At 40.1% G+C, this 15,222-nt stretch overlaps 1 protein-coding gene across 2 annotated transcripts in view; it reads left to right on the top strand.

The window, feature by feature from the left end:
* LOC148361220 (uncharacterized) overlaps nucleotides 1-15,222 on the top strand; it is a 97,673-nt gene that overhangs the window by 20,346 nt on the left and 62,105 nt on the right. For both annotated transcript variants that reach the window (XM_088341964.1, XM_088341965.1), the window contains exons 2-3: nucleotides 4,759-4,810; nucleotides 8,346-8,443. In XM_088341964.1, coding sequence (XP_088198090.1) covers nucleotides 4,759-4,810; nucleotides 8,346-8,443 — 150 coding nt within the window. The remainder of the gene's footprint in view (nucleotides 1-4,758; nucleotides 4,811-8,345; nucleotides 8,444-15,222) is intronic.

Raw genomic sequence — 15,222 nt, forward strand, 5'->3', positions numbered from 1 at the left:
ATTGTGTACTATTTAGCGCCACCAAGTAGTAAGAAAAAACATCATTCATTACAAAAACAATATTGAGGTCAATAAATTTGCATTTATTTTAAATATGAGGCTCACCAAGAGGAAGCTGACGTGATTGTCAGTCATCATGTTGCTATGGGTATCCATTAAAATCATTTTAATAACCTTGTAAATGGCTGGGTAAAATAAGACAAGAAAAATGATGCAGTTTGGTCATTTTGAGTCTCCGTAGTTTGAATTGTTCCTTGTGCTTTGCACCCATTTGCAGTTGAACTACACCAATAGTCACCAATGTTTTTTAATCTGAGTTTTACTTTTTGTAACTGATGGGTGCAAGGGGCTACCATTTTGATGCACATTTCTATCATGTTCTTACTATGTTATTACTACGTTATTACTAGGTTGTAATCATTAGAAGTTGGGTTATAATAGGCTCAGTCAACCAAGTTAGAAACCAAATTTCCTTGAAAATTACAATGACCCATCACTGGTGAGATATTTTCAGAACCTGTCCACAGGCTACTCAGATGCTTTTAGGAGAGGCTAGTTAGTGCCCACTAGTAAAACATTGGTGACCCCTGCACTAAACAACAACAACAAGCAGCATCTAGTGGTCCAATATTACACGGTGTCGATTTAATGTTGCTATTTTGAATAATGATTCTTCAGATGTTAGGGCTAATACTCACTGTAATACATCCCTACTACCAAACTTCAGTCGTTTTTTTAAGAAATTAGTGTCTTTATAATTGAAAAAATGTATTTTTTTACAGTGCAAATGTCGACTTAAATGTTATTACCGGTAATTATTCAGGCCTATTACAGTTTGTCTCAATATAAAGAATATAAACATCCTTGTTTGTGTATTAAATGTGTCACAGCACTGCTTGTATTGAAATATTAGCAGCTTAACTGCTGATTCATTTCCAAATGTTTGTCTTCGTTAAGCTAACGGGATAATCATACTGGGTTTTTTTTGGCTCGTGGCAATTTTTGTTGTTGTTAATGATGCCAGTGTGTGGTTGCCAGACGCATGGTCACACACAGCATCTGGCAACCCGCAGGATATCGCAAAGAGACTTGGATTTTAAGGGGCAGGTGAAACTGGCAAAAGTACTCATGCTTTGCTCCACGATTGTAGATAAAGTGCATTTATGCTCCCTTCTAGGGGTGGGCAATATTGGGGTTTTCAGTATAGAACAGATCCATGTACATATTGGGGAGTATGATCAATACCGATCTGATATCAATACATTTTGCTCGTAAATGTCATGATCATTGAATACTTGTGTAGTGAATATGTGTGGTTAATTAATTATTCTAACAAATAATTTACTGACCAATTTAGTCAAATAGGCAAGTTATATTTTCAAAACTCGTCTCGCCTTATTGCATACTGTACATTTTTAGATCATCATGTCAGGAAAACGGATGAAAAACCCTGAAAGGGGTGCTACACACACTTGAGGTTAGACATGTACCAGCTCTGGGTTCTGACCTCCTGGGAGGGGTGGACACCCTGTGGTGGAGTTGTCACGGCGACTTTTGATGCGCAAATGCAAGCTAAAGCCCCCCTCTCCAATCTCACATTCCACCAGTATCAGTTAGATAACATATATGTGATTGACTTAAACACAGCATTCACTTCACATGTATTGACATTGTTTGACCATTTTCTGACATTGCAAAACGGAATTCTGACCAAACGCTGAATACTCTACACTTGAACCATTCCTTCTTTGAGTTACTTTGTAGTTACGATAAACACAGCAGATTTTGCGCACTAAAAATGTTTCATTTTGTATTAAATAAACTCAAACTGTATACAACTGTTTAAGAACAAAAGGCCAAGAGAGTAAAGATATTGAGCATGGACTTTTTATATTTCAAAATTTTGAGCTCTTTCAAAAGCCAGAGAAAGAGTGTTAAGATATTAAAATTTGTCACTGTTACTGTTGTCACCATTGCATACATTTTCCAGCTATATTAAATATATTATTTAATCATCCCTTTATTACTTTTATAATCACATGATTTATTAAGTTGTTATAAATGTGTTGAATGCACATAAACATATTCAAATTAAGTATTTATTTTCAGTATTCATTTGATGTTTCAATGTATCCTATCATTCAGTACTTTCCCAGCAATGTTTCTAAGTGATGTTTTGACAAGTCTGCCCTTGGGTCCGTCGTACTCTTATCACCTGTAAAATCCAGTTGGATCCTGTCATAACAAAGGTGTCTGGTGAAGATGTCACTCCCTTACTTAGACTGGAAAGTCCCAGCTCTGTTAAGTTTCATTTTCCAGCTCAGTTTTAATTTTTGTCAATCTGTGCTGGTCTAGGGAGGACTTTGTCTTTATGCCCCAAGCCCAGAATATTCTGTTTGCTTCATATTTTCTTTCTTTGTAATACAAGTCCTTAACTGAATTGCTCTCTTCAGCATTTTTTTTTTCTTCATCCAAATACCTGGTCCCAGAAGTTTAAAACGCGGCCGGAGATGGATCGTCTACGCCAGTGGTTCTGAAATAGAAGGTGCGAGGCTTGTCAAGGGGTGTGCAGCTACATTTGACCTTATAGATAGATAGATAGATAGATAGATAGATAGATAGATAGATAGATAGATAGATAGATAGATAGATAGATAGATAGATAGATAGATAGATAGATAGATAGATAGATAGATAGATAGATAGATAGATAGATAGATAGATAGATAGATAGATAGATAGATAGATAGATAGATAGATAGATAGATAGATAGATAGATAGATAGATACTTTATTCATCCCCGAAGGGAAATTCACATTTCCAGCAGCATCCCTTAGCTGAGAACAATAAATAATAAAGCAAAAAGAACACAATATACAAACACCCAGTGTGACGTGCAAATGCACACTGTAGCGTGTTATATAGAACATTTAAATAGTGCTACACAGAATACATATTGAAATAAAATTCGGTAATATGCAATGTAGGGGGTGTGGTTTAATGTGGGCTTTTACTCTGCTGGGTAGAGTTAAAGAGCCTCATGGCATGAGGAAGAAAAGAAAAGATCTCTTCAGTCTGTCCGTAGTAGACTTTTTTAACTTTTCCAGAATAAAGTGCAATTGAATCCTCTATTATATTAGGGTGGGGTTGGCATACTCAGTGGCAGAGTGTTTTGTTTACGTTTAGCCTCCACGCAGTGCTTGAAGCACAGAGTATAAGCATTGAGTATGAAGTGTAGAAACAAAGTGTAGCAGGCCCTCAAGTGACCGCATGAAAAAAAAAACTTAACACGGATGCAGAGACAGACAAAGCAATTTGAGGTAACGAGACATACAAAAGTCTCCTACCATAGCGCTTCACTGCGACCTTGGAGGGAGACGGGCAAAGACCGGTGTGCTTGATATGTTAAAAATGTTGGCAGCTGACAGCACGAAGCTGAATAAATTAAGCTGTTGCTTTAAGACATTACAACCAAAATCAGGCTTAAAAGACTCTTACGTTTTTCTTCAGCATAAATGTGTCTAAAGTCGTAGATTTGGCATGGACATAGATGACGTGTTACAATCAATATCGAGCAATCTTTGTTTTGTCCCCACCAATATTATCTGATCACTTGGAAAAAAAGATTGATATTGAGGGGGGGCGCGAAAGGATCTCTTCTTCCAGAGGGGGAGTGACAGAAAACAAATTGAGAAGCACTGGTTACGCCATCAAAGTGAAGCAAAAAAGCAGCAATGTAATGAAAATACATATACTGATAATGCTGCCCAACAATGTAATTTAGAGAGCTGAAATACTTTCCATTGCATAATATTTTGAACATAAAGTTGGTAAGGCAAATAGTGTCACTTGTCTTTCATAGGGTCAAATTTACAGGTTTTTGTTCAGGAACAGTAACATATTTACATTTTTGTACTACTGTAGCTCGTTGCTCTCTACTGGGTGAGCTTAACATGTGTTTGTTGTAATTTGTGGTGTTGCCACAGTTGCAGGGCACTTAACCATACAAATTACACCTGGCATTGCCCTTTTCTGTTGTTGCTTCTGTCATTTGGCGCATTTATTTTTCCCTCTCTTCTGCCTGGCAGCCAGGATGCAGCGGTAGGCAAGGTAGGTAGGGGTTCTAGAAGTGTGTCAGTTACACACTCAGGTATAAACTTAGAGTGGTCGGGGCCGCTGGGTGAGAGAGAGAAAAGTTGCGCTAGAAGTAAGATCGGGACTAAAAAATCCACCCGACCTGACAGGCCCACATGTATAAAGGCCCGAAACAGCCCGAGCCTGACTAATTAATTTGACTTTAGGGACCGGGCCCAAAACAAACCCAAATTTTCACATTTTATTTGTCAGAACTCGGTAGGTGGAAGGGTGTTTTTAGCAAGCCCACAATCCCAGGACAATAATAAAAATCCGAACAAGTACTTGCGTAATAAGTTTTGAATCGAGCTGCACACCCCTATTCTCGTCCACGGCACAGGCTGCATCAGCAAACGATTTGTGACACAAATGTGACTCAGCAGGGTCTTCTACAGCCTCGGCTTGACATTGTACTTCCATCCCATTGGTCAGTTGTCCTGAGCTCAGTTCAACTCTGGAAGTATTATCGTTACGATTTGCCTCGCTCAAAGGACAAAAATGTGGCGCAGTGCGCTGCAAACCTGCAGGGAAAAATGAATATGTAAATTGGAGAATACTTGAATCCCCGGTGTGGTTTATGTCCTCTGTTTTTCAAAGGTTTAAAAAGTCTCCTTGTGTTTCAGAACTCCTTGGAGCAGCCAAGCGGGTGAACGTCAACATCCAGGATGCAGATGGGTAAGGAAAAATCTTTTCATCTGAGAATATGGAAATAGAATGATTCCTTTTTTTGTGGGGCCTGTAAAAGGATTTTTGACGTCTATAGCTGTCCGTCTGAATTTAAATGGCCAGTAGTGATGTGCAGTCATGGGAGGCAGGGGAAAGCTGTGCCTCACCTCATGGAAATATGAAATTACACATATATACAGTGTTAAGTTCTCTCTCATTGAACTTCACAGTTATTGGATTTTCTTTTTCTAAATCGCAACATTTTAAAATTGTAATGTTATTATATGTAATCTACAGATGCAGAATGAAGCACGCAATTCTCTTACTTTATGACAGAGGGCAATAGTGAGACCAAGGATTTTGATTTGGATTACACCTCTGCACCAAACATTATAAATAGTAATAGTATTTAAATCAAATTACCAACAACCTCTTCACTTTCCATGTTCATTCCTCGACCTGAGTGCCGCCTTTGATACCATTTATCACCATTCTCCTCAGTAGACTATCCTCAATTGGCATCACCCCCAATGGCTTTATTCCTACCACATTCCATTCATACAACTCATGTCCTTTTTCTCTGACCCTTCTCCAGCTACCTCAGGTATGCCCCAGGGCTCCATCCTGGGGCCTCTCCTCTACATAACCTACTTGCTCCCCTTAGGCCATATCTTCTGTAACATTTAATTTCAATTGGTCCCGAAGGACTCTACCTTTCCTGCAAAACAAACTCCACACTCCCACCTCCTTTCTGTCACCCTTAATTCCTCTTATTGGCACCAAATCCTTCCTGTCTTCATTTGACACCGACCCTCTCTCTATTGACAGTTCCTTAGTTTTTCTCTACCCTCACTTCAAAATTCTGGGTGTTGTCCTTGACGGTACCCTCTCCTATTGCTTTCTTGCTCTGCCAATCTAATGATGTACAAGAATTTTGGGTTGTTTATCTTTAAATTTAAACTGTGCCTCTCCAGATACAACCTCACCACACGTCAGAGTTATCTCGTATATTTTTGGGGGGATGTTGCGTCTATTTTCTTACTTGGGGATTCCAAAATGCACACATAAAATTTTAAGAAATGCATTGAAATATTTTTGTGCACTTGTGTGGGAATATATTTCTGTGAACGTCTCACTTTTGGGTTTCGATGTCGATTTGGCAACAAACAAGGTGCGATAACTAGAATGCTAGACAGGCTTAAGAAAAGAGCTAGCTAGGTTGGGGCTAAATGACAGGGTTGTATATTAGAGTAGGTTAAGGGCTGACATTTACACAAATTTTTACGTTTGATTTTTGAAATAATTAGATTTTTTTCAAGACTATGATGCATTTTGTTGGAAGAGCAAATGAGAGCCTGATTCAAGTCAAGTCAAGTCATGATTATATTTATAGCTTTTAATCACAAAGAGCCTCAAAGGGCTGCACAGACCACAGATTATTGTAAATCACAGACTATTATTACACCATCCTCCAATCTAAAACCTACATAAGGGCAAGGAAAAACTCAAAAACCTCAAGATGAGGAAAAGGAAGAAACCTTGAGAAGGGACTGCACATGAGGTAATCCCCCTTCCAGGATGACCAGGCTGCAATGGATGTTGCAATAACAAATAATACACAGATATTGTCAACATAAAATATAGGTTATTCATATGCTATGATTCAAGTTGATTCAAGCTTTATCAACAATAATCAATCTCCAGATTTAAGATTTTGAGTTCAAAATTTAATGAAAAAATGGGCTCAAGTTTGCATTGTGAACTGTTATGACTGAAAAAAAAGAGGTTATTAGGTTAACAAGTTATCAAAAAAAAGGAACATTTTCCATATTAATTCCTTGTTAGGACCAAAATATTCCCATTTAGTAAAGCCAATTTACATTTGAAATAACATTTTCTATTGGGAAAATGGGAAGGAGGTGGCCAAAAACACCATCTAATTAGTCCAAACTCGGGTAAAAACTAATCAGAGGTGACCTGTTTTCTCAGGACTATGATTGGTCCTTGGTAAATGTGAAGTCATCTTCACTGGCCCACAAATGTCAAAATGGCCACTCCTGGTATTTATAAAAGAGTTTATTTTATTTTTTGATTTAAAACCCCACAAAAGTAATATGGTAATCCCTCACCATAACGCGTTTTTTTTGGGCCATAAGAGAAATGGGCGACACCTGGTTGTACTTGCCCAAAACACACCACAGGAAATTGTGCCCCTTCAAACCTAGTGGTCAAGGGATACACCCACCCACCCACATACAAATGTATGCTATACACCTTAAAATATGTTAGGTAATTGTGTTATAAAGTGCAAAAAAAGAAAGGCAACATCGGAGGAGAATGAAATGAAATAAAATAAAATGAAATTAAATGAAATGATCTGCATTTATATAGGGCTTTTCAAGTCAAGACTTCCCAAAGCGCTTTACAGTGTGCTTCACATTTCCCAATAGCGGCCGTGCAGCCATGTAAGGCGCTAACCTGCTTACTGGGGGTATTAGGGGTTCAGTGTCTTACCCAAGGACACTTTGACATGTAACACGGAGGAGCCGGGATTCAAACTGCGATCTCTTGATCCCAAGACGAGCGCTCTACCTCTTGAGCCACTGTATTTTGTCAGATGTCATCTTATTGCACATTGAATATTTTAATACAGCATTTCTGAGTTGCATTTGAGATTTGCATTTCTGGATCTGAAAAGTGCAGTATTGATACATTTGGAATTAAATAAAATTACCTTGTGTCGGACCAAAGGGGTACTACGAGCACACTCTAATTTGCATTGAATTAACGCGGTGAGAGGCACATCAATTGTGCGACACAACTAATCGGTTATTTAATTCGTTGCCAACACCTAATAATCAATTTTAATCGATTTTAATCAATTAGTTGTTGCAGCCCTAGTGTTTACCTCACGGATTTTGCCTATCACTGGTTCTTTAAACGAGGGATTATGATAATAACAGGTGTACAGGCATTGAGCATTTTTGTTGAGTAAATTAATTTGGTTTGACTTTTCCTTCAAGCTAAATCGGTAGAAATTTTTTAAACTTGTGAATGTGTGTCCCCTCTAATACCCACTGCATTTACTACTGCATATCTATTTTTAGATTTTGTGATCGGTCGCTCTTTTGTGCGCATATGCTTGGCTTGTCATCGAGTTGCGTTTGGATTTTGATTTTTTCGACACGTTGATTTGAACCGCATGATGGGTCCCAACTGCTTATTTAACGACTCATGATTGGTCGATTCGGCTTCAGGGCCCGGCCTTTAATATTCACGGGGGATCCATTAGACATTCACACACGTTCACACGTGCACACGCTCACGAGCGTAGTGTGTGTTTGCAGGGCTTTAGGGCAGAACGATTGCTTATTAATGGAAGTAGGTCATTTGCACCCCCCCTAACCCCCTTGGTTTCTCTCACACTGAGCCGTGGGGTGGAGCTGTTCCACTCCAAAGATGATCACAGTCTTCAAGTTGTGCCCGGATTTTCCTCGTACTTGCGTATTAACTTTTTTTTCCTGATCTTTGTGTGCACGTGAAGGTTGTCGCCACTGCATCATGCCGCTCTGAGTGGCAACAAGGAAATGATCTCGCTGCTATTGGAGGCTCAGGCAGCTGTGGACATTAAAGACAATAAAGGTAAACAAAACTGTGTATATTTTACCCAGAATGATGATTGTTTCCTTGAGAAAAATGACCCAAGGTACGTTGGGTTGTATTAAAAAAAACTGATTCACATATTAAGTATACAGTACAGCCCTACTTAATGATTTTAATGTCATGATAATAGGCTTCGTACGGGTCCTTGAAATCTTCGAAAGTACAGGCGCGTCCCTACATACGACTATTCGACTTACGAAAAACGGTAGATACAAACCTTTTTTTCGGGATGTCATGAAAGGTCACCCAGCGTCCCCCCCTTAAGAAGAAATCCGCTTCTTCTTCCTAGTTCGTGTGTAAGCATGCTATACAGTATCTCCAGCACTCTAAGAACTTTGACATTTTTATTGTTTAATATCTCATGCATCCATTCAATATGGTTGGTGTAAAGTTTTAAGAAGAGGCGAGCGTTTTTTATTTGAAATTAAAGTGGAATAAGAAAGCTTGATGCGGTTGAGAAAATGGTTGGATCATTTTTTGGGGCCACTTTTTGCCACAAAAGGAGGAAGTAGCCTTACTCGTGAAGCCCATCTTCCAAAAGTAAGTTTAACTTAACTTAATTTATCTTTATAGAGCATATTATTTTATCAAATTTTTATGTTTTAGTACAAAACAAAACAGGTTACTTACACAAGCCTTAAACATACTTATACAAACCTTACACATACAAAATATAGCACTGAAGCAACTTAAAAACAAAATAAACGAATGATAATCCGGAATCCTGTTCATAAGTAGGGCGGCATCTGTATTTGAATTTTAAAGTTGTGTGCTTGAATTTTGGGTCAAGTGGTTAAACATGCTTGAAATTGTTGCCATGTTTAAATGACGCTGCTCTCTGGTGGCTTCGCTTCTTCCCTCACGACTAACTGCAGCTGGCATTCATTTGTACGGCATTCTCCTATGGAGCGTTGTCGCCTCCTACGGGTCACGCCCAAGAGGACAGGTGCATGCTACACCTGAACAGGGCACTATGAAATGTGTATTCCTGCAAGGATTACATGTCACTTAAGGACCTTTATTCTAAGCCATGCATAAAATGAAGATAGCGTTTACTATTTATAAATTCTAGTGGGAAGAACTTCCTGCAAACTAAAACATAAGCTACATATTAGTTTTTGAATTTGTTAAGTTTTGCGCCTGGACCCAAGCGAAGGGAAGTAGAAACCGAGGCTGGTGTGCTCAAAATAAGGGTGATATTCGATAACAAAACTAGGAACAAAGTAACACACAAACAAGGGGTCACAAAACAAATAACAAATCCAAAGAAAATCCAATCTGACAATATCAAAATCAAAACCAAAGACCGAACCGGAAAAGGAAATTAAAAGGCAAGGAACAAAGTAAGCAAACAGGGGGTCACAAAACAAATATTATGTCAGAACAAAATCAAACCTGACAATATCAAAATCAGAAACAAAGAACAAACTGGATATAAAAAATGCAAGGGAAAAGTAACAAATAAACAAGGGATTACAAAACAAATAACATGTCTAAACAAAATCAAACCTGACAATATTCAAACCTTAAACCAGGGGTGTCAAACTCATTTTAACTCGGGGGCCACAAGATAGAACAAAGATTCTGTCGGGGGCCGGACTAGTAGATTAAAGAGAAAGAAAAAGAGAGATGAAGAAATAAGAGAAAGAGGGAGGGAAAAGGAGAGAGGGCGGGACAAAGAAAGAAAAAGAGAGAGAGGGAGAGAGCGTGAGAAACAAAAGCGATAAAAAGTCGTGAGAGAGGGGGAAAAGAAAGGGAGGCGAGTAAAGAAATCCAAAGAGAAATAGAAAGCTGGAAGGAGAGAGAAGAGAAAAGAAAGCACCAAGGGTAGGAAGAGAGAAAGAGAAAAGAGAGAAAAGGAAAAACGGGAGTTAGAGCAAAAGAAGTTAAAAAGACAGAGAGAGAGAAAGAGACAAAGATCAACAAAGGAAGAGATTAAGAGAGACACAGAGAGTGAAAGAGACAGAGACAGAGAGTGGGAGAAAAGGGGTGGAAAAGAGAGAGAGAGAGAGAGAGAGAGAGAGAGAGAAAGAAAGTGTCTTTGTTTGAGGCACCTGGCTTTGGCAACATCAAGTTGACATATTTCAACCTGCAGCTCATTTTTCTCTTGCACTTCCTTGAGTGTTGTCTCGCGGGCCGGATTCAAACCCTTAGCGGGCCTGATCTGGCCCGCAGGCCGCCTTTTTGACACCTGTGCCTTTAACAAACACCGAAATGGAAATGCAATGACCCGATGCAGTGTGCTGTCCAAGCCGTCAATATAAAGTTTTGGGATAATTAGGTGTGTGGAGATTGGGCACCGAGGTCTTGCTTCACCCCAGGTTGGCGACCAGATTCTGACTTTTTTATTAGGCACAAATAAACATTTTCTAATGCATATTGCACACATTTTTGGATGCCAATCAAAATATTTAAAACAATGACATGCTGATCCTCGAAAGGCACCTGGTTCATCTCAGGTGCTGCTGTGGCAATCGCTCATGGAGGAAAAAAAGCAAGCTCTACTTACATAACCAACCGGTGAGCTTTCTGTGGACAGAAATAATATTTGTGCAAAACGACAGATTTGTGTGCACAGCAAACAGGGAGCACAAGTGATTGCAAGAGCCAAGAGGAAGCGAGCAGCCCAGATTTTTTTTTCATGCTTTTTATCCACACCGTCCCCCCCCCCCATCCAATATCCTCATCCATCCCGGTCTGGCAGAACAGGACAAGACAGAAGTCTCGGGACAGATGGGAGACGTAAATCCTCCAGGATGGAGAACTGGCTCAGCTTCAGTCAGTCGACCGGGCTGTGTCACTTAATGGATCACGAGGCCCCCCTCCACAGAAATTACCCCCTCCTCACAACAGCCCCCCTCTTTCTGAATACGCTGCACCTCCTGGAGTAGTTCACCTTAGAGGATGCTGCAAGGAAGACATCAATTATTTGTTCATCCCCTTCCTGAAGTGATAGAAGAGGCTTCATGTTGTATTTATAGATTTATAGGAGCAATTTTACCCGCTGGGGGTAAGCCTGCGCTTTTTGATGCTATTAAATCAGGAGTCCAAAGTCCAACCTGAGCGGTTCAGGATGATGTCAAAATAAATACAACGGAACCTCCGTTCTCGACCATAATCCGATCCAGAACCCTGTTCGAAAATCGATTTGTTCGATCACCGAAATCATTTTTCCCATTAAAAATAATGTAAATTGTTTTAATCCGTTCCAACACCCTGAATGTTTACCTTGAATGTTTAACGTAAACATAAAGCTAACCCAGGCTAATCGTACGTCCGCGTTATCGTAATCTTCCGTACGAAAGATTACGCTTACATGAACGTGTAAAAATTACAAAATCAGGTCGTTTACAAGTCATTTAGCACCCGGGTCTCCACAACAAGTGGTGAGCGGTTCATTAAAAAGGGGGCTCCGTTCCAACACCCTGAAAGTTGGGCTCCGTTCCAACACCCTGAATGTTTACCTCGAATGTTCAACGTAAACAAAGCTAACCCAGGCTAATCGTACGTCCCGTTATCGTAATCTTCCGTACAAAAGATTGCGCTAACATGAACGTGTAAAAATGAAAAAAATCAGGTCGTTTACAAGTCACTTAGCACCCGGGTCTCCACAACAAGTGGTGAGTGGTTCATTGGAAAGGGGGCTCCGTTCCAACACCCAGAATCTTGGGCTCCGTTCCAACACCCTGAATGTTTACCTCGAATGTTCAACGTAAACAAAGCTAACCCAGGCTAATCGTACGTTCGCGTTATCATAATCTTCCGTACGAAATATTACGCTAACACAAACGTGTAAAAATAAAAAATAAAAAAGGATAAAGAAAAGAATTGTGAATAGGATTTCTTACCTTTGTGGTGGTCATCAGAAGGCGGAGGCGGACAGTGGGGCATTCCCTAGCAAGATCAGACACTCGCACACCTCCTTCATATTTTGCTATTATTTCTTTCTTAAATGCAACAGTTGTACGCACTACTTTTCTTTTTTCATCTGTAGCAACTTTGCTGCTTGCACTGACTTTCTTCGGAGGCATAATTAGGGGCTAAGACACTTCCTACACCTATATTAAAAGCGAAAGCAAAACGAAGCATGTCCGCACGCGATAACAGTTGGTCACGAAAAGAGCGATCTACACCCGTACGCCGCTCAGCATCGCACCCTAGCGTACGCACTCACGCATTACCGGCGTTTGAACTCCGATTTTTTGACCCAACAGCGAAGCAAGAATTTCTCGAAATTTTTGGTCGGACTCCGATTTCTTCGAACTGAGAGGTGTTCAAAAACCGAGGTTCCACTGTATATCCAAAACATCAGGAATCTTACATGAAACTAAAGAGATTCTAAAAACTCTTATGTGCTTTATATTGTGTGTTAGTACAGCTCTATTTAAACTTCTGCATGGAAATCTGGGGTAGCACATACTAATCAAATGATTTGTCTTTAAGTAACAAAAAAAAAGCCGTACAACCTAGTAACTGGTCACATTATTTAAAATATACCAACCTAATTTTTATTAAAAAGTAGGACTAGATCATTTCTCGTTCATCCTTTTAAACCCTTTGACTATGTAAACAATACTTGCACTTCAGAAAATCGTCTTCTTTCCCCCTTTCTAAATTGTGTATTTGACCTTATTTGCATGTTCACTGTCAAATTCAAATTCAAAGTGTTTATTGTCATATGCACAGTAAAGAACCACAATTCCCTGCACAGTGAAATTCTTATTTTGTTGTCCATACAGTTGCCAGTGTAATAGAACTAATAAGCTACTGTATATACATGTATACATAAAAGAATATTACGGATGTAAAAAAGATGAAAATACAAGATTAACTCAAGATGAGTTAAGGCAATAAGATAAAAGTAAGATAAAATACAGTTGAAATTGACTGTATCTCACGAACAGAACAGACGTAGGACCCAGATGTGTAACGTTACCAACAAGTTTTATTGAAATATAGAGGAAAGGCAGCGGCAGCGATCCGGTGCTCGCTGGACGCGGGAAGCAAGCCACTCACGGGATCAGAACGTGTTCCGAATGCGGAAGTGGATCTTCCAGAGCGGGAGATCGAAGCGTAGTTAGACGGAAAAACAGGTCGTTAGCCGGGATGGGAGATCAGAACGTGGTCGGGGTCAAAAAACGGGTCGTAGCAGGAGACAAACGGGGAAATCAGGAACGGACGAGTGGAAAACGGGTGACAAAACGGGAGTCAGAGTCAAAAATGCTTACCTTCTGCACCTGCGTCCTGAGGGCAGAAGTGTCAACAGTCTGTGTTGTGGGTGGATGGGGTCCTTAATAATGGAAGCAGCTCTCCTGTGGACTCTGCGGTGGTATATGCTCTGAAGAGAGGGCAGTGGAGTCCTGGTGATCCTCCGAGCGTTCTTAACCACTCTGCATGACTATGATACCCTCCGTACCAAACAGAGATGCAGCTGGTCAGGATGCCCTCCATGATGCAGCTGTAGAAGTTTCTGAGGATCTTGCTTGACATTCCAAACTTCCTCAGCCTCCTCAGGAAGGACAGTCGCTGTTGAGCTTTCCTGTCCAGCTGTGTGGTGTTGAGGGTGTAGAGGACACATCCCTGCGGAGTTCCTATGTTGGTGGTGATGCCGGCTGATGTCCTATTTCCAATTCTGACAGACTGTGGTCTGCCGGTTAGAAAGTCCAGGAGTCAGTCGAAGAAGATAGAGTGCAAACCAATTGTGGATAGGTTGGGGGGTTGTTATGGTTGCTTTCTGCTCACTCAAGCCTCAAACCCTAGTGTCTTACGTTTGCACCACGTCGCATCTCAATATCGGTTTGATTTCGCGTTATCGTGCAGCCCTCCCAGAAAAGTGTTAAAGCAGTTAAGGGATAGATAATTCTTAGGATGTACCAGAAACAAAAGGTTTGAATTGAAAAATTCTGTGATACTTTTCTACTATTTTTGCAGTTTTGTCCAGCAAAAAGTGAACTGGATTTGTGTGGTCACGCTCCATTGGATGCATATTGCTGCGAGCTGGGACTAACAGAGTGCAATTTTGTCTGGCTCGCGGCATTTTTTGCCGTAACTGTATTTCTGACTAAAATTAACTGCACTCATACAGCTGCAATACATTATCCCTAATCCCACATTGCTGCAAGCATGCACTTGCAAAAGGCACTTTTGTCAGGAGGGGTCCCTTTCTTGCTTGCATAAAATAAAAGGTTGACTATTACTGACAGCAGGGGCCGGCAGGGCACATTTTTTTTTCGGTTCGAGGCGATGAAGCATGCTATTGTGGCCCAACTCAAATTGACTACACTGTTTTGGCCTTAATCTATTATCCCCAGTTGAGGATTGCTAAAAGCAGTGCCCAAGAAGGCAACTTCGTGTCATGCGTGGCATCTCTCTTTTTGCATTTTTTCCACCTAAATTGAACGGCACCTGTGCGCCTGCTATCCATTATCCCCGGTCGACTCTTTTGCGAGCGAGGGCTGTAGAGCACTTGTTAAAAATGGAGGAGGTGTAGTTCACAGATTCTCACATAACACAGGGGTTCAGGTCCCCATTAAACATGATAAACGAGGGGTGCAGGACTGAATGTATATTATTTCAATAAACAGATGCATGAATCGGGCTGACTCGAATCTTTTAACTTTAAAACATATTGACATTAAGAAAAATAAACATCTGTTTTTTGAATGATATGTCTTAGAAAGTAAAAGCATATCAATAACATTAGCAAACTAATTTGGTCATGTAAAATTGTTTAAAATGAAAAAGGAAAAGTTATTGTC

The sequence above is a fragment of the Urocampus carinirostris genome, chromosome 8, assembly GCF_059441175.1.
Source record: "Urocampus carinirostris isolate Australia breed hairy pipefish chromosome 8, RoL_Ucar_1.0, whole genome shotgun sequence".
NCBI lineage: Eukaryota > Metazoa > Chordata > Actinopteri > Syngnathiformes > Syngnathidae > Urocampus > Urocampus carinirostris.